The sequence below is a fragment of the Chiloscyllium punctatum genome, chromosome 2 (assembly GCF_047496795.1).
Source record: "Chiloscyllium punctatum isolate Juve2018m chromosome 2, sChiPun1.3, whole genome shotgun sequence".
Lineage (NCBI taxonomy): Eukaryota > Metazoa > Chordata > Chondrichthyes > Orectolobiformes > Hemiscylliidae > Chiloscyllium > Chiloscyllium punctatum.
The window spans coordinates 45,679,188-45,705,458 of NC_092740.1; the positions used below are offsets into that span (position 1 = coordinate 45,679,188).

Genomic DNA, 26,271 nt, shown 5'->3' on the forward strand with positions numbered 1-26,271 from the left:
AGAGTATTGAGTACAAGAGTTGGGAGGTCATGTTACGGCTGTACAGGACATTGGTTAGGCCACTGTTGGAATATTGCGTGCAATTCTTGTTGTCTTCCTATTGGAAAGATGTTGTGAAACTTGAAAGGGTTCAGAAAAGATTTTCAAGGATGTTGCCAGGGTCCCTTGCTGAGATATTTGTAACATCAATAATCACAGGTGAGGTGCCAGAAGACTGGAGGTTGGCTAACATGGTGATACTTTTGAAGAAGGGTGGTAAGGAAAAGCCAGGGAACTACAGACCAGTGAGAGCCTGACATCACTGGTGGGCAAGTTGGAGGAAATCCTGAGGGACAGGATTTTCATGTATATGGAAAGGCAAGGACTGATTAGCAATAGTCAACATACATTTGTGCGTGGGAAATCATATCTCACAAACTTGATCGAGTTTTCTGAAGAAATAATAGAGGGCTGATGAGGGCAGAGAAGTGGATGTGATCAAATAGACTTCAATAAGGCGTTTAACAAGGTTCCTCATGGGAGCTGGTTCGCAAGATTAGATCTCATGGAATACAGGAAGAATGAATCATTTGAATATAGAACTAGCTCAAAAGGTAAAAGGTAGAGGGTATTGCTGAAGGGCTGCCTTTCAGACTGGAGGCCTGTGACGAGTAGTATGCCGCAAGGACTGGTGCTGAGTCTATTATTTTTTGGCATTTATATTTATGATTTGGATGTGAACATAGTAGGTATAGTTAGTAAGTTTGTAGATGACACCAAAATTGGAGGTGTAGTGAAGAAGGTTACCTCAGAGTATTTGATCAGATGGGCCAATGGGCTAAAGAGTGGCAGATGGAGTTTAATTTAGATAAATGTGAGGTGCTGCAATTTGGATAGGGAAATCAGAGCAGGACTTATACACTTAATGGTAAGATCCTGGGGAGTGCTGCTGAACAAAGAGACATTGGAGTGCAGGTTCATATTTCCTTGAAAGTGGAGTCACAGGTAGACAGGATAATGAAGAAGGTATCTGATATGCTTTCCTTTATTGGTCAGAGTATTGAGTTTTGAAGTTACGAGGTCATGCCGCAGCTGTACAGGACTTTGGATAGACGACTTTTGGAATATTGTGAGCAATTCTGGTCTCCCTCCTATCGGAAAGATGTTGTGAAACTTGAAAGGGTTCAGAAAAGATTAACAAGGATGTTGCCAGGGTTGGAGGATTTGAGCTATAGTGAGAGACTGGGGCTATCTTCCCTGGAGCATCGGAGGCTGAGGGATGATCTTATAGAGATTTATAAAATCAAGAGGGTATCAAGAGGGTAAATAGACAAGGTCTTTTCCCTGGGGTGGGGGAGTCCAGAACTAGAAAGCATAGGTTTAGGGTGAGAGGGGAAAAATGTAAAAGGGACCTAAGGGGCAACTTTTTCACGTGAGGGTGTTATGTGTATGGAATGAGCTGCCAAAGGAAATGGAAAAGGCATCTGGATGAGTATATGAAGAGAAACAGTTTAGAGGGATATGGGCCAAATGCTGGCAAATTGGTCTAGATTAGGTTAGGATATCTAGTCGCAAACAAACCGAAGGGTCTGTTTCCGTGCTGTACATCTCTATTACTCTATAATTTGTTGACTCAAGTTTAAAATACTATAATGGACTGAATTTTAACAGGGTCATGGAGAAATTTTAAATATTTTAATGAGTTCATGAGATTTATGGTCATGCAGGTTTAAATCGTCTTTAAAACAATGTGGAATCTGTCAGTTTGTTTGAGGCAAGTACTTGGTGGAATTAGCAGGTTATTGCCTTTTTGCCTATGTCCAGAATTCAGTTGCCTGCTTGGGATTCATCTGTGATCAGGCACTTCCACAACAAACATGACTTCCCCCTCAGGATCAGTAATCCTTCCACAAGGCCTTGAAGATTCCTCCTCTGATTGATCAATGGGAGCAAAATGTTCAAACCCTCTGTCCAATTCTAATTGACCACAAACCTCAGTCTCTCTAATCAACTACTTTCTCAACCAACTATCCCCAAGGTTACATGTTAAGTAGCCAGGTTCTCACACACAGTCATTAAATCTTGGGATCCACCTCATCTATGCTGACCAAATTTCCCAAACTAAATTAGTCCTACTTCACTGCATTTGGTCTATATCCCTCTAAATCTTTCCGATTCCTCAATGTCATTTAAATGTTGTAACTGTACCTACATCTACCATTTCAAGATGTCAAGATCTCATAGCAACAGAATTCAGGACAGAGATGCTGTTGACAGTGTGGAGTTACACAAATAGGGAGAGATAAGATTGTGAAGCAATTTAAATAGGAGTATGAAATCTCAAACTTGAAGCACTGTAGGAGTAGAAACTAATGCAATTCAGTCAAGACATTGTGATGGATGAGTATGGCTCAGTGCAGAAAAGGAAACAAGCAGAGGTTTTGACAACAAGAATTCATATCATTCTTGAGGGCATGTAATTTTGACAAAAGTAATAAAATAAGTAATTGGTAAATCCATATTAGAATGGCTCATTACTTCACACTCAAGGTGATCGGTAATTTGGACAAAGTAAATAGGGAACACTGACAAAGATCATTTTGCACAGATGCAAGAAATTAAACAAGATCAAAGTTTTGAAATATTGGCAGGAATGGATTCTACAGGTGTTTATGTGGCTCTGAAGTTAAACTATGATTAAGAATGTATTTACAGATTAAAAGGAAATTACCTTGTGGAATATTATCACCTTGAAGCGCATGCAAGTGATAGTTTTAACAATAAAAAAGATTGAAGGATAGAAGTCTAGTCTTTATTAACTTTTAAAGTTTTTACTTAGAGAGACACATTATAAACATACACCCTCCATCCAACCAACAGTTTTAGAATGCTACTTTTACATATATATATATATATATATATATATATACACACACACATACACCTCTAGAACAAACCAAACAGTGGATGGGGGAAAGGTGACCTGTAATCAATGGGGTTCAAAGAGATCAGTGCTAGGACCACAACTGTTTACAATATATATTAATGACTTGGAGCAAGGAAATGAATGTATTGCAGCCAAATTTGCAGACAACACAAAAATAAATCAGAATGCTACCTGCAAGAGGGACATAAACAGTTTACAAAGAGAAATTGATTGGGTAAAGAATTGGGCCCAAAAGTCTAATGCAGAAAAATGTGAAGTTGTTTATTTGGAAGGAAGAACAATAGAACAGAATATAATTTAAAGGAGAAAAGCTGCAGAGAACTGCAACACAAAGAGATGTGGGGGGTACTTGTACGCAAAACACAGAAAGCTAGCACATAGGTGCAGCAGATAATCATGAAGGCCAATGGAATGTTGGCCCTTATTTCAAGGGGGTTGGCGGATAAGAGTAGAGATGTCTTACTGCAATGTACAAAGTGCTGGTAAAACTATATCTGGAGTACAGTGAACAGTTTCAGTCCACTTATTTAAGGAAAGATATTTCATTGGAAGCAGTCCAGAGAAGGTTCACTCGGATGATCCTCAGTACAGATGGATCATCTTGTCTGCAAAGACTGAACAGTGGTTCTCCACCTATTAGAATTTAGAAGAATGAGAGGTGATCTCATTGAAACGTACAGGATTCTTCAGGGCTTGACAGAGTAAATGCTAAGAGGATGATTTCCCTTCATGGCAGAGAGAACAGTCTCAGCATTAAGGAGCACCAATTTAAGATTATGGGGAGGAAGAATTTCTTCATTCAGAGGGCTGACAGTTTTGACAGTTCCTTATCGCAGAAAGCTGTGGGATCCTTGTATACATTTAAGGCTGAGATGGATAGATTCTTGATCAGAAGGAGAATCAAAGGTTACATGGAAGGGCAGGGAAGTGTACATGAGAAATATCAAATCAGCTATGATTATATTGAATGATGAGCAGGCTCAAGGGGCTGAAAGGCCTCTCCCTATTTCACATGGTCGTTCATTGATTTTAAATTGTCAATCATGAGGAAGCGAGTGCTGAAGAAAAGTCATGTTCAACTCAAAACTTTAACTCCGTTTCTTTCTCCACAGATGCTGTCAGATCTGCTGAGTTTCTGCAGCATTCTCTGTCTTGTTTTGGAACTATGTGCCAATTGGAAAGGGACACCACTAATAGATATTTTTAATATCAACCTGTTCAGACATGTTATAACACACCTCCAGAGCAGGTAGGACTTGAACCTAGTTCTTCTGGCCCAGCATAGACACTATCAATGCACAAGAATCCCTCAAAAACCCAAAACATTAAGAAGATTTAACAAATCAAATTAAAATAACATTCCTAGGGCAGTGGTGCAATTCAGTCTCCCTGGTGGCCTTCTTCACAGTTGCTACATATTTAAGTTAAGAAATTTCTTATCTCCGTAATCCTGCATGCAAACTCTCAAAATCACAGTACACCAAAATCCAACTGCCACAACTAAAAACAAATTAAAGTGGATAATGCACCTGGACTTTGTAGAACAGATGATCCTGAATGCATGTTAATTAAAATGAATGGGGATAATATTAGTCAATATTTATATAACATACTTTGTATTGTATTAGTTATTTTCACAAACATGAGGGGAATCCCCCAAAGCCAAAACTTACATTAATTTAACACCTTATCACATCTCTCAGAAACTTTACAAATTATTTCACACAATTGAACCACATTGAAGTGAGTGGCTCCTCTTGCTGCAGCTAAACATTGCAGATATCATATCCCAAGACAACAAACTACATTTTTTGCTGTTGATTGAAATAATGTTAACCAACTGAACTCTGTCCTTCTTTGAACAGAACATGGGAATATTGATCTTAGAATATTCATGGAGCACACAAGTAGTTTAATGTCTCATCCAGAGGACATCACTTGCAACAGTTCATCATTGCCTCAATTTTGAAACTCTCAACCTCATGTTAAAAATTCTCCCGGACTACACCTTTCCCTACCTGTTACTTCCTCTAGCTCCACAATGAACTGCATTCCTCGAACTCTAGCCTGCTCTGCATTCCTCAAATCCTTCGGCCATCCAGGTCCTATGCTGACTTTCATCTCCACCACAAAGCTCTTACTCTCATTCCTTCTTTAAGACATCTCTCAAAACAAACTCTCTCTGATCAAGCTACTATGCATTTCTTCTAATATTCCTCCCTTAAGCTCAATCACTCTTTGTCTGATTTAGGCCCAGTGGAATATAAGAGTAGGAGTAGGCCATTCAACCCACTTAGCCTGCCTGCCATTCCAGATCATAGCTGAACATTTCTTCAATGTCAATTTCCCACTGTATCTCTTAATGTCATTCGTTTTCAATAATCTACTGACTTGTCTTGAACCTTAGCTTCCACAGCCCTCTGTGGTAGATGATTACGAAGATTCACGCACTTTGAATGAAGTAATTACTCTTGATCTAAGGCTTAAATAGCTGTCCCCTCTCCTCAGATTATGTCCCTTGGTTTTCTAGAGTCACAGACTGGGAGAAACATCCCATCTATATCTGCACTGTCATGGCCACCAAGAAGTTTAACAAGTTTCAAGGAACTAAATGACAAACAGTGTAGAAGAATATTTGAGGGGAATGATATGTATATTTGTGGATGACACAAAGACTGTCAACTTCTGGCCAGTTGTCAATTAGCCAAAGGCGATTTTAGATTACAAGAGGATATAGATGGATTGGTCAGATACAATTTAACCCTGATAGGAGTGAGGTGATGCATTTTGGAAGAAGTAACAAGACAAAGGGAGTGGCCAATGAATGGCAAGACACTAGGAAAGCTCAGAGGAATACAGGGATCTTGGGTGCTAGTCTACAGATCCTGGAAGGGAGCAGGGCAGATTAATGGGTCAGTTAAGGCAGCATACTGGACACTTGCCTTCATCTGTCATGTAATAGTTTATGAAAACAGAGTGGGTTTGATGGAGCCACACAAAACTTTGGTTCAGTAACAGCTGGAGTACAGCATGCAATTCTGGCTACTGTACTTGAGCAAGGGTGTGATTACACTGGAGAGGATGTAGAGAATATTAACCAGGATTTGTTTGGGATGGAACATAGCTTAGCTATGTAGAGAGGCTGTACGAACTCAAGTTTTCTTTAGAACAAAGAAGGCTGGCAGGGAATCTAATTGAGGTGTATAGGATTATGAAGGCATGGACATCTTGGAGAAAAAGCAGCCATTTCCCTTAGTCAACAACAAGAGCGCACAATTTTGAAAGCCAGAAAGTTTAATAGACAATTTGAGGAACGTATTTTCACCCAGCTGATGGTGGGAATCTGGAATATACTGCCTAGGAGGATACTTGAGGCAGAAAACCATTTAACCTTTAAAAAGTGCTTGGATGAGCACTTGAAATGTCATAACATTCAAGGCTAAAGGCCAGATGCTGGAAAGTGGGACAAGTGTAGATTTTGAATAGTTTTTGTTGGTGCAGACTTAATGGGCCACGGAGCAGCTTCTGTATTGTATGAGTCCAGATCTCAGTCTTCAAAACTCTACAGAACAGACCCAAAATACTGTTTGCCTTTCTAATTGCTTGCTGTACCTGCATGATAATTTTGAGTCATTATTGAACAAGGACACCCAGGCCTCTTTGTGTTTCCATGCTGTATAACTCTATGACACTAATGCCAGCACGTTCCAACTTCTCACCATTTAAGAAACTTTCTGCTTTTTTTCTCTACCAAAGTAAATAACTTCACATTTAGAAGTCTCCAACCTGACGATGTCCCACTTATTCCTACTCCTTTTTTCTGTCCATTAAACATTCTCAATTCATACTAGTATATTCCCTCAATCCTGTGCGATCTAATATTATTTATTAAGTTCCTCTGTTGGACTCTTATCAAAATATTAGTGAAAAGTGAAATACACCACATCTGCTGGTTCTCCTTTATCTGGATCCTTTGATCAAACATCTTCTCTTACTAATGTCCAATGTCATCTTTCGTCAAGACCAGTACTCCATTTCATTAAAATAAAACCAATTGCGAATGGTGAAAATCAGAAACACAAACAGAAATTGCTGGAGAAACTCAGCAGGTCTGACAGCATCTGTGGAGAGAAAGCAAAGTCAGTGTTTTGGGTTCAGTGATCCTTCATCAGTTTCTGTTTTTGAATCTAATCTCATTTTTCATTTTAGTATCTATGACTCTATCCTTAGATATTTTAATTCCCAATCTCTGTCACCCTGTAGCAATGCCTGTTAAAACATTCAAAAAATATTAATTTACCAAATTTGTGCATTCAAATGATGACTTTTTTTTGTGAATGCTTCATACTTTCAGAGAATGCCTTTAATACAGCCTTATTCTCCATTTTGATATTATTTGATACTTGCCATTGTTTTGCATGATTTCTATTTTTGCACACTACACTTATCTCTTATACTAGTTTTGTTTCTCTTGAATCTGAGCGTCCTTTTGGTTTCCCATCACACTCTGTCTTGGTTCACTAGAGTAAAGGTGCTATGTAGAAGTTGTGTTGTCATGATTTAATTAAGATTCATCTGAAGAAAGATTCTTTTATGAATCATTACCAAATTGAATCATGAGGCATACATGAATTTTCAATGTATGCATGATCTTTCAGTGTATATTTTACTTATGCCAATAAAAATAAGGTTAGTCACATTGTTAACTTCATTAGGTTATTTTTCAACTGGAGTAACTTTATACTTTTGGAATTATATAGCTGAAAACCATACATTCTCAATTAAATAAATTTAGCAAAATTCATCTCCAAGTTTTTAAAATCTAATTTCTCTATCAATTCTTCAAATTTCATGGTCTCTAAAATAGACATTGATAAGTGTTTGGTTTAATGAGGGATATGCATCAATTAGGCAAGATCTGAGATGGTGATCATTCATGAGGACATTAATGCACACATCTCCTATTCTAAACAAATGGAAAAAGAGGCTACTATAAAATATTTATATCTCATTAGTAAGGTATAAAAATCAAAATGATAGGTAAAGCAAAAGTAAATTTAATCTCAACAGACAAATCAGTAGAGAATGGAGAGTGATGTCACTAGATGGCCTTTACTTTTAATGAAACTAATCACAGCTAGCAAATCTAAGATGGGCCATGAACTGCTCATGCACTAGGCATCACCTGGGCAATTAAGAATTGGAACAATCTGGGTTTACAGACATTTCTGATCATGCTATCAGTTGTTTGGAAATGGTTAATAAGACTTACTTTTCAGTGTGTTTCAGGAATACAGGCAGAGGAGCCTGCAGAGTGGAGAGATAAATGTGAGGCGGGTAGGGGTGGGGAGAAAGTAGAATAGAGAACAATAGATGAATGGGGGTGGGGATGGAGGTCATAGGTCAGAGAGGAGGGTAGAGTGGATAGGTGGAAAGGAAGATAGGCAGGTAGGACAGGGCATGAGGGCGGTGCTGAGCTGGAAGGCTGGAGCTTGGGTGAGGTGGGGGAAGGGGAAATGAAGAAACTGTGAAACCCACATTGATGCCATAGGGTTGAAGTGTTCCTAGGCGGAAGTTGAGGCGTTCTTCCTCCAGGCATCGGGTGGTGAGGGAACGGTGAGGGGTGGTGGAGGAGGCCCAGAACCTGCATGTCCTCGGCAGAGTGGGAGGGGGAGTTGAAATGTTGGGTCACATGGCAGTGGGGTTGATTGATGCGGGTGTCCCAGAGATGTTCCCTAAGGTGCTCTGCTAGGAGGCGTCCAGTCTCCTCAATGTAGAGGAGACCTCATCGGGAGCAACGGATACAATAAATGATATTGGTGGATGTGTAGGTGAAACTTTGATGGATGTGGAAGGCTCCTTCTGGGCCTTGGATGGAGGTGACGGAGGAGGTGTGGGCACAGGTTTTGCAATTTCTGCGGTGGCTGGGGAGGGATCCAGGAAAGGAAGGTGGGTTGTTGGGGGGCGTGGACCTGACCAGGTAGTCACGGAGGGAACGGTCTTTGCGGAAAGCGGAAATGAGTGGGGAGGGAAATATATCCCTGGTGGTGGGGTCCGTTTGGAGGTGGCAGAAATGTCATCGGATGATATGGTTTTTGCGAAGGTTGGTAGGGTGGAAGGTGAGCACCAGGGGGGGGTTCTGTCCTTGTTACGGTTGGAGGAGTGGGGTTTGAGGGCGGAGAGGCGAGATGTGTATGAGATGCGTCGGAGAGCATCTTTAACCACATGGGACGGGAAATTGCAGTCTCTAAAGAAGGAGGCCATCTGGCGTGTTCTGTGGTGGAACTGGTCCTCCTGGGAGCAGATACGGCGGAGGCGGAGGAATTGGGAATACGGGATGGCACTTTTGCAGGAGGTAGGGTGGAAAGAGGTGTAATCCAGGTAGCTGTGGGAGTCGGTGGGTTTGTAAAAATGTCAGTGTCAAGTCAAGGTGTCAGAGGTGGTCCAGGTGAATTTAAGGTCGGGGTGGAATGTGTTGGTGAAGTTGATGAATTGCTCAACCTCCTTGCGGGAGCACGAGGTGGCGCCAATGCAGTCATCAATGCAGCGAAGGAAGAGGTGGGCAGTGGTGCCGGTGTAATTATGGAAGATGGACTGTTCTACATAGCCAACAAAGAGACAGGCATAGCTGGGGCCCATATGGGTGCCCATGGTTACCCCTTTGGTCGGGAGGAAGTGGGAGGATTTGAAGGTAAAATTGTTAAGGGTGAGGACAAGTTCAGCCAAACGTATGAGTGTTGGTGGAAGGGTACTGTTGGGGACGTCGGGAGAGGAAGAAACGGAGGGCTTGGAGGCCCTGGTCATGGTGGATGGAGGTGTAGAGGGATTGGATATCTATGGTGAAGATGAGGCGTTGGGGGCCCAAGAAACGGAAGTCTTGGAGGAGGTGGAGGGCGTGGGTGGTGCCTCAAACCTTTGTGGAGAGTTCCTGGACTGGGGGGATAGGACAGTGTCAAGGTAGATGGAGATGAGTTCAGTGGGGTAGGAGCAGGCTAAGACAATGGGTCAGCCAGGGTGGTCAGGCTTGTGGATCTTGGGAAGGAGGTAGAATCAGGCAGTGCGTGGTTGGAAGCTGTGGGTGGGAGATCTTCTGAGGGGATGAGGTTCTGTATGGTCTGAGAGATGATGGTTTGGTGATGGGGGGTGGGGTCATGGTCGAGGGGGAGGTAGGAGGAGGTGTCTTCGAGTTGGTGTAGAGGTCTGGCTTCAGCGGTGTAGAGGTCAGTGCACCAAACTACCGCTGCACCCCCTTTATCTGCTGGCTTGATGGTGAGGTTGGGATTGGAGCAGAGGGAGTGGAGGGCTGCACGTTGTGAGGGTGAGAGGTTGGAGTGGGGGAGGGGTGTAGACAAGTTGAGACGGTTAATGTCTCTGCGGCAGTTGGAAACGAAGAGAATGAGGGCAGGTAATAGGCCAGCGCGGGGTGTCCAGGTGGATGGAGTGTGTTGGAGGTGGGGAAAGGGATCCTCGGAAGGTGGGCGTGAGTCCTGATTGTAAAAGTAAGCACAGAGGCGGAGGCTGCAGAAGAAGTGTTCAACGTCACAACGTGTATTAAATTCATTGATGTGTGGATGGAGGGGGATAAAGGTGAGGCCTTTGCTGAGGACTGATAGTTCGTCCTCAGTGAGGGTGGTCTGGGGGGATGGTGAAAACTCGACAGGGCTGGGAGCTGGGACCTGGGGTAGGTGTGGAGCTGGGAGTAGGGGCGGACCCTGTAACTGGAGTGGGTGTGGTGTTAGCGGGATTGGGGGTGGAGTCATGAGCAGGGGTGGTGTTCCCCTCAGGGTTCTGGGGGGCAGGGATGGTGACAGTGGGACCTGTGGGGGGGCGTGTACTAGATGTCATTTCTGTTGAATTTATTTGGATGACTTAGTAAATTGGTGAACGTTGTCTAGACACACTTATGCCAGGTATATTCTCATATTTAGTTGAACCCTGAGTCTTACATTTAAAGCTAAATGAATTCTAGAATCCTAAACTCTCCTTAGAGGAAAATATTCTACTCTGAAGAACTTTCTTTATAGAGATAATTATTTTCTTGTATTTCACAAATGGAACATCTTGTCACATATTGGTTTAATTTGGTTTAATCATTTTGGTTTAATCTCTATTTAATGAGCTCTGGCCATTTAAACAGCTTGGTGCTAAATAAATCAACTACTTATCCCAAAGTTGATTTCTTTATCAATACATATTTTATTAAGAAATATAAATAGCAATAATCTGGGGCATTAAAGAAATGTGGGAATAATTAAACGACTTTTACATAGTAACATAACTCCACAACTGAAAATTCTAACTCTACCCCTTCCTGCCACAAAGCCACACCAATCAGCTGTGATTCAGAAATGAATTACTCTGTTGTTAGGATGACCATATCTGTGGGAAGTAGCACTGGTATCACCAACTTGAGCACGGGATTTAGAGTTTCCCTGTTGGCTGGAGGCACTGGATCACGTCTGTTAGGTTGAGAGTTATAAAGGTAGGATGTTTCCAAGACATGGTCACCCCATAGCTTAAGGAAGTGCAGTCTGGGAACAAATGGGTGACCACCAGTCAAAAGAAGGGAGGCAAGCAAGCTTAACTGCAGGAGGCACAGGTTGTTTTTGTGACTGGAAACCTGTGTCCAGTGATTTACCATAGGACTCAGAGCTGTTTGCAGCATTCATTAATGATCTAGACATGAATGGCAGAGGTTTCATCAGTAATGTTGCAGATGACATGAAAACTGGTGGTATGATAAATGAAACCTGTAGACAATATAGACAGGTCAGATGGGCAGAACATTGGCAAAGAAAACTTAATCCAGAAAACTGAGATGATGCATTCTGAGAGGACTAACAAATCAAGACAGTACACAAATGAACAGTAAAACTCTAGTAGTACAGAGAATCAGAAGGACTTGTTGTACTTGTCCACAGATTTAGGAAGGCCACAGGATAGGTGAATAAGGTGGCTAAGAAGGCAAATAGGATATTTGACTTTATTAGTCAAAGCACTGAATTCGAGATCAGGAAGGTTATAATTGAGACATTACTTAGGCCTCAGCTGGAGTACTCTATGCAGTTCTGGTCTCCACACTATATGTGATTGCTCTAGATGAGATTCATCACTATTTTGACAATGTGACAAAGTGGTCGAGGCAGGAACAACCTCACCACTTCAGAAATATCTAAATGAACACTTGACACACCACAGCATTTAAGGCTATGGTCCATGTGTTGAAAAAATGGGACTGCAATAGTACGGTGCTTGATGACTGATGAGGACATAGTGGGCCAAACAGCCTCTTTCTATGTTGTAAAACTCTTATGACTCTAGTGTGCCACTCCACCTTATAAAGGTTACCAGAGAAATGCTGTGCTTGATCATGAACATTTTGCAAGGTGTCCCTTTGTTTTTCAGAAGGAATGCAGAAGATATAACAGAACAGCACCAGTTAGTAAAGAAGAAAGGGACATAAAGCGGAGGTGAATTCTGTCCTCTCTGCAGGTACAGAATGTCCAACACCGTCAGGACCTCCTCCAGCAAGACCTTCACCTGTATTCACAACATATCTGCCTTCTCCTTTGGTCCCCATTACCCTGCATTAGCCAGACCACTCCAGATACTTAATGGAAGTGGCTGCATGCAGTTCTACAGAGATTGCTTGTGTCCTAGCGGATGTCTGCTTTAGCATCTCTACGCAAGTTCAAAGTATGCTAACAGCTAACTGGATCAAAACTGCAATTTAATACCAGACTTTCAAATAGGTGCAGCTGTCACCATTCTAGATCTTTTAATCAACCTATTCAGTGATGTTAAGATGCACATCTGGAGCAGGTAGGCCTTGAACTTGGGCCTCCTGACCTGTTACCATTCTAGAATTATGTTATCATAACATCTATTTAGTCCCTAATCTCAACGTTGCAAAAAAATAATCTGAGACCTATCTTTGTGCTCCGTTTTACCAGTTCTGCAACTGTCTATCTATTACTGCAGGTGAAATAAGGAAGATGTAAAAATATATGGAACCATTTAGTTGAAATTATTTGTACTTGTAACAAATATCTTAAAAACAGAACAGAACAGACAACATACTCTGGTTTCTGTGTTCATACTCAAGAATTAGCACAAAGTAAACTTTAACATTAACTTGCAAGCTTTTTCTTAATTAATCCAGATGTAAATATTCTTAAAATATTTTCCATTAATAAAAACAAATTATACAAAAATGAATTTTAAGCGTTGAGAAAAGCATCTTACTATTTCATTAATTCCACCCAGTTTTCCCGCCGAAAGCTTTGGTCTGGAAGTGGGACGAGGTGGTGGCACAATCATACTTGTATTAAGTGGGGTGGTAGGTCTTGCTGGGGGTGAGACTAAAAAGGGAGATTGAAAAAAGTAAAACACAATATTGAGAGAAATACCAGTTAACAGAATGATGAAACATCATATTTTCCAATTGTGAATGCAGCACTCATTTAAAAACATACTTGAGTTGAAATCAAGTTTGATTTTTAAATTTTTTTAAATTAAAAAGTTCTTGTAATGAGAACTCTCATACCACATGTTTCTGAAATTCAAAGCTAGCCTACATAACTCATAGTTAGTTGCTATTGACTAAGAGACTGTATAATTCAAAAGGCTAACAGAGTGAAGTTTCAAAATATCATAGTAACTTGTATCTTATTCTGCAACACACAACATATTTAAACAAAACAATTCCTCCAATCACCTACAGTAATATTATTTTGTTTCTGTCTGTCAGGACTGCTTTGATTAGTCAGTTCAAGTGGCAGGTCTACTGATGGTTTATTAAGTGCCTGTCGCTCGCACACTCAGAGGCATATGGAAGACTGCAGCACATGGTACACCTGTGCCTGCTAATAATTCATAATTGTAGGTTTGAATTTAGTTGAGAACATGAAAAGCAGATTTAAGGGAGGCCCAACAAAAATACAGATTGTAAGAGATTGTTTCCATGAGGAATGGGGAGTTGATTCAACAATGGTATCAGTCTATATCCTCTAAAGTCTCTCTCAACAAGTGTATATCGAATGGGCATGCTATTATACAAGGAAGGAGCAGTTAGAACTTTTCCAAAAAACTTGAATCCTAAACAAAGATTTTGTCATGAATATTAGCAATTGAGAAGCCACTTTCTTTGATGCTAGATACTGAGATTATAATAGGTGAATTTTAAGGAAGTAAGTATTTATTTTTGAATAATATGGAGCCTACAGATGAACCTAACTTTTCAACTCAGGAATAACCAGCCTCTAATTATACTTGCATATCCTATCACTATAAAAAAAGTCACAAGGGCAGATCTTGTAAAAAATTATATTTATATTAGTAGAATTATTTTTACACATAAATAGCTTTACTTGGTTGTTTCCAGAATGAGAGGTTTTGATTTTGTTCAAGTCTTAGATGAAAAATAACCAGAAACACTGTATTTAAAGTAGTACTAATTCAATAAAGATATTTATTTGACCACAAATGTTTTGTGGGTATTTTCTGATATTTCAAAGAACCTAGCAAGAATACTTTGATTTAATTTAGTATAATACAACTACATTTACTAATGTAAATCTGCAACAATAGTTGCAAATCATTTTCATGCTGCTTATATAGAAAGCAATTCCAAACCATATCTGGGAAAGAACTTCCAGTAGACTCTCCATCATTACTCAATGTTAAAAGGATCTTAATTTAGCTTGCTTTGTTGGTATTTCTTAATCAAAGAATCAAAATCTAGCATCACATAATGGAAGTCAATGTCAGTTTTAAACGAAGTAAAGGTTTGTTCATTTGTCCAGAAAAAATGGAAACAAACTCAAGCAAGACTGTGCGTTAACTTAATAAATAGATTTTTTATAAACATTAAAATGGATACTGCCTCTGGCTTAGGGCCCATGCACTCCAAAGTAGTTAGAAGACTAGGTGAGCCCAAATCCAGAGTTCTAAACCTTAGCCTAACCACTGTGGAAAGATGAAAAAAAGCGAATACTGTACTATTCCTGCGCAATGTGTAGCAAAATTACTGGTTTCAAAGCAGTAAAGGCCGATGAATAAAAAAGTCTAAAACTGACTTTTAAAAAAATTAAATAATATTCACCAGAAAATTAAATGATCAAACTCTATAATATTAGCGATTGCTTCTCCTAATTGCACTGTATTGATGAACCAGCCATTAAATAGCATAAAGAGTGTAATATTGACAACCCTCTTTTCGACAAGTAGGTGCTTGGTATTAACTTGGTAATCAGAACTCTAATATTGCTGAAGAAGAGAAATGCTGTTGAAGTTTTTTGTCTTGCACTCATCAAGGCAGAGTCACATGTAAGTAACTTTCAAAGAGAGAGAAAATTTATACTCCACAAATGAGGATACGGATTAGGAGGTAGTGGATTCTGATTAGTACAGAAGTTGTTACAGAGTCATTGAGACATACAGCTTGGAAATGGACCTGACAGTCCAACTCGTATATGCCAACCAGACATCCCAATCTGATCTAGTCCCATTTACCTACATTTGGCCATAATACTCAAAACCCTTCCTTATCACATACCCATCCAGATGTCATTTACATGTTGTAATTGTAACCACCTCCACCGCTTCCTTTGGCAGCTCAGTCTATAAAAGCACCACCCTCTGTATGGAAAAGTTGCCCCCTGAGGTCCTTTTTAAATCTTTGTCTTTTCAACTTAAACATATGACCTCTAGTTTTGGACTTCTCCATGCTAGGAATAAGACCTTGGCTATTCACCCGCAGCATGCCTCTCATGATTTTATAACCTCTATAAGGTCACTCCTCAAAGACATCATGGACAATGGACTAAGAGATGCCCCTGATGGTCACAGGGTATACCATCATAGGAGGCATACACTATTCCTGATTGGTTGGCAAATCAAAGGGATTTGACAATAAGACATTATCAAGGAAAAGGCAACACTGAAGACAACAGCTCTGTAATTTCCCTGAAATTCAAAAAACACCCAAGTTTTGAACATACTCCTTTTGTTTGCAGAGAACGGGTCCACCATATGTTGCTTTTAGCAAGCAAAAAATGAGCCTGACGGAATATTTTAAATTGTTTTTTAGTGTACGTTCAGCAAATGCTGAATCACATGGAATCACGTCTAACAGTTTTCACGTCTGTCACTTTGAGTTTTGCAAGTAATGACTTGCTGAGAGCAGTCTGTACTCTGCCAATTACAGGTATAACTGCAGGAACATGCTGCTTGAATTGATTAACTAGTCGCTGGGGCATATGGTCTATGTACTGCCATTATATTGTCAACGAACCTCACTAGCCTTCAATGCACTACAGAACAGTTAAACGTAAAGCTTTTGCATAAATTCAAACCTGTTTCGTCAAAGCCATGTTTGAAACTTGGTCTGAAGTGCACAAAATTCTTTCATTTTTCAATTTGATTCATTAGTCTCACTATATTGCCTTCAAAGATGACAACAGTATAAATAATACTGCTTGAAAGACACTCACACTGTAAACTCACTTAAGCAGAAGTAGCTGAGCAAAGCAATTCTGAAACTTCTAAACACAGTAAAGTCTCTGATCACACAATCTCTGAAAGTGTTCTTTTTCCAATTCACTTGTAGTATGTGGGCATCACTAGCTGGACGTTTATTGTCCCTCCCTAGTTGTCCTCAATAATATGAGGACGAGCTACCTTCTTGAACCACTGCAGTCCATGTGCTGAAGATAGACCAACAATGCCCTTAACAGTGTAGGAATGGTAATATTTTTCCAATTCAGGATGGTGAGTGGTTTGGGAACTTGGTGTTCCCATGTATGTGCTGTCCTTGTCCTTCTGGATGAAAATGTTGTGGGTTTGGAAGGTGCTGTCTTTAGGATTGTTGATGAATCTCTGCCATGCGTCTTGTAGATAGTACACACTGCTACTACCAAATGTCAGTGGTAGAAGGAATAGATACTTGTAAATGTGGTGCCAATCAATCAGGCTGCTTTGTCCTGGATGGAACACAGTGGTTTAGAATAAAATAGAAATTTATTGTCACGTGCCATTTAACATGAAAAATTCAGTGTAAAGTTTTATAAGTTGCCGCACCAAAGCACCTATGACAGAAGTCTTACATAATTTTTAAAAAGTAAAATTAAGACAAAGTTCATCACAGTTCAATTAACAGCTCCTGGGCTCAGAACAAGCCTTTTAAGGAATGATGGAATACCCTGAAGTCACAGCTGGGATGAGACTGCCATTCAGGGACAAGAATGTCATGCCAGGCTGCTGGAAACCACCACATCACTGGGGCAGGAGGAGCCCCCTGTTCCCCATCTGATGCTCCTCCTGCTGCTGATTCGCCCCTTTGAAATGTTTCTGCTCCTTCAGAGGTTCAGGCCTAGCTGCGCTCCTGGAGGCTTAGACCAGTCTGAGTCCAGGCCAGGCGAGTCAGCCCAGGACCTACTCCTTGATTGTTTGGAGGCTTCCTCCTTTACCCACCAGTCTCCAGGCTTTAAAGAAAACGAGGAAAAAAGAAAACAAAGAAGAAAAAGAATGGAGGTAAAGAGAACAAACAAGAGAGAAAGAAAGCAAATGGGAGTGGATAAGCCCCAGGCCCAGCTCCCCTACTCTGCCGTCATCTTGGGTCATGCTTGATGGTGTCTGGCTTCTTGGTTGTTGATGGAGCTGCATACATCCACAGTGTATTCCATCACACTCTTAACCTGTGCCTTGTAGATGGTGGACAGGTTTTGTAGAGTCAGGAGGTGAGTTATTTGCCACAGTATTCCTCGTTTCTAACTGCTCTTGTAGCCACTGTGTTGATAATGGGAGATTTAGTGATGGTAGCACTTTTCCATGTCAAGGTGTGGTGTTTAGATTGTCTCTTACTGGAGGTAGTCATTGCCTGACATTTGTGTGGCATGAATGTCACTTGCCACTTGTTAGCCCAAGTCTGGATATTGTCCAAATCTTGTTGCATTTGAACATGGGCTGCTTCAGTAGCTGAGTCGTCATGAATGGTGCTGAACACTGTACAACAATCTCCGAACATTTCTACTTCTGATGTTACAATGGAGGGAAGGCCATTGATGAATGAGCTGAATGTGATTGGGTCAAGGACACTAGTTTGAGGAACTCCTGCAGAGATGTACTGGAGCTGAGATGACTGATTTTCAACAACTTCAACCACCTTCCTATGTGTCAGATATGACTCCGACTAGTGGAGAATTTGTTCCTTGATTTCTATTCATTCCAGATTTGCTTGGGCTTCTTGTTGTCCCATTTGGTTAAATGCAGCCTTGATGTCAAGGGCTGTCACTCTCACCTCACCTGTGGAATTCAGCACTTTTGTCCATGTTTGAACCAAAGCTGCAATGAGGTCAGCAGCTGAGTGATCCTGGAAGAACCCAAAATAGGTGTCACTGAGAAGGTTACTGCTGAGCAGGTGTTGCTTGATAACATTGTTGATGATATCTTCCATTGCTTGGCTGATGAGGTGGTAATTGGCTGGGTTGGATTTTTCCTGCTTTTTGTGTATATACCTGGGCAATCTGCCAACTTATCAAGTAGTTGCAAGTGCTATAACTTTACTGGAACTGATCGGCTAGGGGAACAGCAAGTTCTGGAGCACATGTCTTCAACACTATTGTTGGAATGTTGTCAGGGGCAATAGCCTTCACAGTATCCAGTGCCTCTAACTGTTTCTTGATATCACATGGAGTGAATTGAATTGGCCGATGATTGGTACCTGTGAATGTGGGGACCACTGGAGGACACCAAGATGAATCATCCACTCAACATTTCTGGTTGAAGACTGCAGTGAAAGCTTCAGCTTTATCTTTAGTACTGATGCGTTGGGCTCTTCCATCATTGAGGAGGAGGATATTTGTTGAGGCTACTCCTCCAGTAAGTCATTTAAATGTCCACCACCATTCACAACTGGATATGGCAAGACTGCAGATCTTAGATCTGATCCATTGATTGTGGGACTGCTTAGCTTTGTCTTCACTTGTTGCTTATGCTGTTTAGCATGCAAGTAGTCCTGTTTGATGGCTTCACCAGGTTGACACCTCATTTTTCAATATGCCTGGTCTTGCTCCTGGCATGTCCTCTTGCATTCTCCACTCAACCAGAGTAGATCCCCTAGCTTGATGGTAATTGTTGAATGGGGATAGGCCAGGACATGACATTGCTGATTGTGCAGGAATACAATTCTGCAGCTGTTGACAGCACACAGGACCTCATGGATGGTCTAGTCTGGAAGTTGCTAGACCTGTTCAAAGTCTGTCCCATGTAGTGCAGTGATAGCATCGCACAACACGATGAAGAGTATTCTCGATGTCGGAAATGGGACTTCATCTCCACAAGATACAGTGGTCACTCTTACCAAAACTGTCATGGTCAGATGCATCTGCCAGCAGATTAGTACGGATGAGGTCAAGTATGACTTTCCCTCTTCTTGGTTCCCTCACCACTGCTGCAGACCCAGTCTAGCAGCTATGTTCTTTAAGGCCCAACCAGCTTCATCACTAGTGTTGCTGTCGACAAATTCTTTGTGGTGGACATAGAAATCCCCCACCCAGAGTATATCTGTGCTCTTGCCACCCCAGTGCTCCCTCCAAGTATTGTTCAACATGCAGAAGTACTGATTCATCAGCGGTGGGATGGCAGTACTTGGTAACAGCAGGTGGTTTCCTTGCTCATGTTTAACCTGAAGCTAGACACTTTATGGAGCCTGAAGTCCTAATCTATATACCAGAGTCCCACCCACCTATGCTGGCTGTGTCCTGTTGGTGGGACAAGACATATCCAGGAATGGGATGGTGCTAACTCATATTTACAGAATCATACCTTCCAAATAATGTCAGGCTGTTGATTGACTAGTCTGTGAAATACTCTCCCAATTTTGGTACTAGCCCTCAGACATCAGGAAGGATAGTCAAGTAAACAGGGCTGATCTTGCAGTTGTCTTTTTCCGTGCCTAGGTCGATGCCAGGTAATCCATCTGGTTTTGTGAAGTGCTCGTTCTTGCACAGGCTTCAATTCTGGTATGCTTTGTCCCACATCAAACATAAAGGGATATTTACTGAGTGTGAACACATGTCTATCCATTACACTTTTTCAATTAAATAAAAGCTAAAGACAACCATGACAATGCTTTCATCAATCAGAGGGGGCTTGTTTGGTTAAACAAAAGCCTAGCAGTTTATTGTTCATGGTGCGTTCTTCATGGCAATGCCCTTGGCAATCAGCTCCTTCTTCTCATGAACTACAAGTTATTGTTTCCTTTGAAACTGAGTATTCTTGCAATGCTGTCTTGATGAGCACAAGACAAAAAGCTTTTACAGAATGTCTGTTTTCTTTCTGCAAAACTAAAATGAATATATAGTTGAAGCTATACTTAGATCTGAATATATTGAAACTTCTCAAAGTGATTTGGTGCAGGGACTGCAGCAAGATGTGACAACTATTCCTAGCTTCTAATCAGCACTTAATTAGATGGTATTTTCTTCATTTGAAACATGCAGAACAAATGCCTACTCTAAGTATCTCTCTGCTGGAGCATTTATGCCTTTGTAAAATTCACAAAGGAAACACAGATACTAATCAAGCCTTTTATGTCAGGCACAAAATACTTAGACAATCTAAATTCTCCATAACTTGAAATTTTAAATCTTGAAAAAGTATGTTCTGCAGTACTAGCTTCAAAGACCTACTTTCAACAGTCAACCTGGCCTGAATTAAATTCTTAAAGGTAATGCCAGTTGGATATCAGAATATTTCTTCAAAAAGATTAATCAATCAGACCAGTGTGCATTTTGCTGATGATCCTTACATCGAATTTTGAATAATCTGGATCCCATCTTCTTCTCAGAAAATTAACATTTTAATCGCAAAAGTGACATGCTAGTTTAACACATCGCCTGTACTTCTTATGTTTAAACCTCTTCCACTTAATTTAATGGTACTCAAACATAATATGATTGTTCAAATTCCAAGTTTAAACTTTTCGTCTTTTTAATGCACCTATTACTAATATAAATTTGATGTCAGTACAAGACACATATATGCCCATTATCTGACTTATATCTGATCTCAAATAACATCAACAAGGATTGAAGATGGTAGACATTTTGAAAATCACATCAACTTTGTTATCACTAATAAAACAATGCCTTTAGTAGCTCAATTTCAAAAGTTAGGAAATTTACAGATTTAACAGGTTAGCAAAGTCAGTGTAATCACACGTTTACGCGGCTAGTCCACAGTTGTTCAATTTGGCCATCTAGAGAAATGTCTTGCTACTTAAACAGAAATTGATTTGAACTCTTACGCTTAAAAGTACAGGACATGCTGTTAATGAAAGATATGTGCACAGTCAGAATATTAAGCAGTATTGTACAAATCGTTCTTGCCATACCATTATTTAAGTGAGTAACCATAGCTGTTAAACTAACATCCACTGGCTGAGCTGCAGGAAAACAGAATCCTTCAGATCCAGTTTTATTCTCTTCCACGCATATTTTCTTGTCGCCTGTAAAATCACTCTGAAGGTCACTTTGATCATCAAAAATGCTGCTGGAAGACGACAACTGAAAAGAGGCCACAGGAGGATTGGAGTTTGGTGAAGTTCTAGTTTGTGCTGTTTGTTTCAACTCTGAGTTTAAAGGTTTTCTTGGATTTAGTTCATCAGTAAATGAAATCCACTTGGTTCGTGAAGTAGGAATATCAGAAGGACCATTTAAGGTTTCTAAACTTGCTGCTACACTAAATCCTGAGCCAGGACTAGGACTCTTAGACTCACAGCTTGGCTGATGCTTCACTGAGGCCTCATATTCTACACCCCATGGTGAAATAGGACTTGAGAAAGTTGAGCTCCCTTCATGCCATGTTAATTCAGCTAAAGGAAAAGGAAAAATTGAAAGCTTGGGAAATAAATGCATTAAAAAGGTGTGCAATATTAACTTAACTTTATACATGTTTGTCATAAAGTGCTTCCACAATCTTTGTGACAAAGCAATCTAAAGCTAGGTTACAGGGAGTATCAAGCAAAGTGCAGGACTAAATAATTTATGGGAGTCTTGAGCAATATTTTTAAAAACTTACACAACTACTTAAATTGAGTAAAATCAAAGTTAGTCATAGCACATTATTAAGTTGAAAATGTGTTGCTGGAAAAGCGCAGCAGGTCTGGCAGCATCCAAGGAACAGGAGAATTGACATTTCGGGCATAAGCCCTTCTTCAGGAATAAGCCATTCCTGAAGAAGGGCTTATGCCCGAAACGTCGATTCTCCTGTTCCTTGGATGCTGCCTGACCTGCTGTGCTTTTCCAGCAACACACTTTCAGCTCTGATCTCCAGCATCTGCAGTCCTCACTTTCTCCACATTATTAAGTTGGCCACATGCTTAGAGGTCAACCTATTAATGTCAATTGCCCAAAGTTAAATTAATATTATGGTATGAATCTATTATTTCACACCTTTGCCAGTTAAGTAGCAGAATAATCTCACAGAAAAAATACATTCCTGTAAAGATTGAAAATACTAATCATAGCAAATCATGAAATAAATGGTGTAACCTACAGCATTAATAGAATGAAAGTCATCACATTAAATAAATATGAAAACCAGGGCTGTCTTCAGTAAGTCTCTATAAAACTAATATTCCAATATTACACCAATACATCAATTTGAACTTGGTTTGTTCAAATCAATTAAAGTTCAGATTAGTTAATTAGTGTCAAATGAAGAACCTGACTATTGCTGAAGATGAAGTACTACAGTATGGTTTTTGGCTTTCCAACTATTCACATGGATGTATGATCAAGTATGTTCGAACTGGTATGAAAATAGACATTTTAGTGAATATGGAAATTAAATAAAAAGAGCATTCAAAAGTATTGTCTCATTAATTACTCTTCCAAACTGCTTCAGTAATAATTTCCTAATTGCATCAATGAGTTTTTAGTTTTACTTTCTTTCCAAAATGTTGCATAGTGGATTTAATTTAAATGAGGAGTGCCTCACTTCAATGATGACAGTTCATCAAATTTCAGAATCAACCCCTTCTAAAACTGTAAATTGGTATGTGAAGAAATTCAAAGTTGTTTTATCCCTGAGGTTAAAGGTTTGTTTCTAAATTAAGACCAATAGTTTAAACTATAGCTCCTTTGTCTATACTAATGGATATATTCATTCAAAATAATTTGTATCATAAACAAAGATTTAGCTTTAAAATATACAATACACATATATACATTCAAACTATCTGTGCAGTAAGAATAAACTTATGGTTACATCAAAAATACCACTGTCCACAGTTCACTATGCAGTGATTTGACCAGTTTATCAGATTGCAAATGGAGAATGAGCACAACAGGAATTAGCTAGGAGCTGTAGAAGACCAAGATGTGAATTAATGAAAGCATGAAGGCAAAGATTTAACAATGAAATTTTTTTAAAAATGAAATTACTACATAAACCAGACATATATCATTATCTTGCTGTGTGTCTTCAAATGTATAAATAAAAGAGGCATTTCCTCAACTCCCTAGTTGACTTGTTGAACAAGTTTCGAAATAGCACAAATCTATTCACATGGGTGATTTCAATGCAAATGCTGCAGCAGGCAGTGATTCATGGTCAACCTATCTAGGCCATGACAGGGTTGGCAAGATAATCAGCAACCAATGTTTTCTTCAGCTTTGAAACGTGAATGAATACTAACACTTTATTTCAGGAGCTGCATCATTACAAGGATTCATAGTATCATCTAAGGTCAAGACATTAGCCTCAACCAGATCTAGTCATCTTGAGAAGGTACGATTTACTTAGTATTCTCTACACCTGCACCTACCACAGCACAGTCTGTGATACCTACCACTCTTTTATCAGCAGTAGAGAGTGTACCCTGAACATTTCAGGGTTCTAAACATTGTGGCATCCCTTGCACAAGTAATGATATTAAATACTAACACTTCACATTTCCAGTAGAATGATTACTATCCAATGAAGACTTATCAGGAAGCACCAATGCTAGAATCGATGAACTTCATGACTTTTGAGGTTGAATCATCTGCGAAGCAGCAGAAGCATTATTTGATAAGTGTGGAATTGACAACAAGAATTGGTTTGAGACCTATTTTAGCTGAAATCATAGTATATGTTAATGCAAAAGATAAAGATTACATAATGCACAGCATACACCCAGAAGCAAAAACACTGTATGACCTGGAAGTAGTCAAGACAGCTGTGCAAAAGGTAGGGAAACACTGCAAAATTAAATACTAGGTCAACTTACACTAAGAAATCCAATCTGCCTGTAAGAATGGAAATCTATGAGCTGCATTTGCAGAGTTCAAGAGAGTATTGTGTTCCATTATAATCAAAGTTATGCATGTGAAGTTGGCAGATGATGAATTACTCCATCAGAAATAAACAGAGGCGCCACTGGGCTGAACAGCACGATGAAGTGTAGTTCTCTTAGACAGAAACCTCCAAATTTGCACTTGACACTCTCATGCAATTTCCTGCCATGGTTGAGTTACATGCAGCATCCTCATCACTTGAATTGGAGAACACCAAAGACTGCTTAACAAACAGAAAGGCAGCAGGAATGGAATATCATTCAGCTGGTCAAGCTGGTCCTATCTACAACTATATGTTTGTGACCTTCTCCTTCTCTGCTGGAGATGCAAGATTCAAAATCATCAGACTATACAAAAGTAAATATTACAGAATACAACTACAGGACATCTCACTCCTTAGTATCACACCGAAATCCTTCGTTTGGGTTGTAAAAAGCACCATCTACTTGCAGACTGACTATCTGGAAGCACAGTGTGGTTTCCATGCTGGCAGATCTATCGTGGTCATGATCTTCTCCAAATGACACGACAGAAAAAGTGCAAAGAACAGTGTAAGCCTCTTTACTTCAGTACATCTCATCAAGGCATTCAACACCATTTGCAGAGCAGGGTTTTACAACATTTTGAGAAGACTGGCTGTTCACATCAAAGCTCTTCAGCCTCATGCGTTCCTTGCTTTCCCTAACAATAAGCAACAAGAAAACATTGCTCATGGGACCAAGTGTTGTATCTCCAGTCCAATCACAATATAAAACACGCTGCTGAAAGTGGTGGAAAATTCTGTTAGCTTGAGTCTGTGGTTACATACAATCTTGATACAGTCAAACATGCAAGTATAGAGAAATTAGCAACCATCTTCGGAAGACTCACAAAACATACTCTGAACAACATCAAGTTGACCCTGTGAACCCTGCTAATGGTTTATAAGGCCAGTGTTCTTAGCAAAGAGTGTGGTGCTGGAAAAATACAGTAGGTCAGGCAGCATCCCAGGAGTAGGAGAATTGACGTTTCGGACACAAGCCCTTCATCAAGAAGCTTAACCTGCTGTGTCTTTCCAGCACCACACTCTTGACTCTGATCTTCAGCATCTGCAGTCTTCACTTACTCCCAGTGTTCTTAGCACTTTGCTGAATGGTTGTGAAACTTATAATGACTTACAGCTATCAAGAAAAGAATTCCAATAATATTTTTCTACACTGTATATTGCACATTACATGCATATTCTGGCAGATTGAAGTCTCAATTTCCGCTGTCTTCTCAAAAGCAGAGTTCTCTAGCTTATTAGCACTCATCAAACTGGCTTTATTGGCAAGTGGACATACATAAGATGAAAGACCAAAAGGTTTTCTGTATGGCGAAGGTAGTCAGGATCCAGACGATCATAGGACTTAAAAAGAGTGATTATTGTCCTCAATGGCCACCAGCTGACAACAAAGAAAAATATTAACCCTTCTCAGCTGCGAGACATCAACATGGAGAAGTCAACAACACTTGGTAGCCTTGTGCAAAACTTGTGGTGGGACCTGCCTCTCAAGGAGTGGCCTCTTCAGCCATGAGCAAAAGTACATCATGTGGAGACACTCCCTGAAACAGTTTCTTCCATCATTTTTCATAGATGAAAGAATGATGGGGGTACATAATTAGCGACGGCATAGAAAATAGTAGTATGAGGGTTATACTAGAACTGTCTAAAACACTAGTTAGGGACCACAGCTAAAATACTACTGACATTCTGGTTATTGTGTTATAGGTCAAATAATATTCCAGTGGAGTACAAAAGAGATTTTTGCGGATACAGCTAGGACTGGGAAACTTTAAGTCTTAAGCAATGATCAGATAAGCTGAAGTTAGTTTTGTGAAATGGAAGAGAAAGAGGTTTAACTGTGGTGTATAAAAATTGTGAGGTCCCATGAAAGTAGGCAGGAATTGCTATTTCTTTTAGCTAAAATGATAATGACCAAGGAGAATAGATTTAATCAAGGGGAACAGATTTAAACAATTTGA

The 26,271-nt window shown here is 40.0% G+C and overlaps 1 protein-coding gene across 7 annotated transcripts in view; it reads right to left on the reverse strand.

Annotated features, from left to right (window-relative positions):
- The window catches only part of fcho2 (FCH and mu domain containing endocytic adaptor 2), a 200,581-nt gene that overhangs the window by 53,323 nt on the left and 120,987 nt on the right, over nt 1–26,271 (reverse strand). For 4 of the 7 annotated variants that reach the window (XM_072581769.1, XM_072581793.1, XM_072581784.1 and 1 more), the window contains one exon: nt 13,172–13,287. In XM_072581769.1, coding sequence (XP_072437870.1) covers nt 13,172–13,287 — 116 coding nt within the window. Of the gene's footprint in view, nt 1–4,455; nt 4,480–13,171; nt 13,288–21,320; nt 21,801–26,271 lie in introns of all 7 variants that reach the window. The other 3 variants (XM_072581760.1, XM_072581776.1, XM_072581751.1) reach the window with 2 other exon arrangements.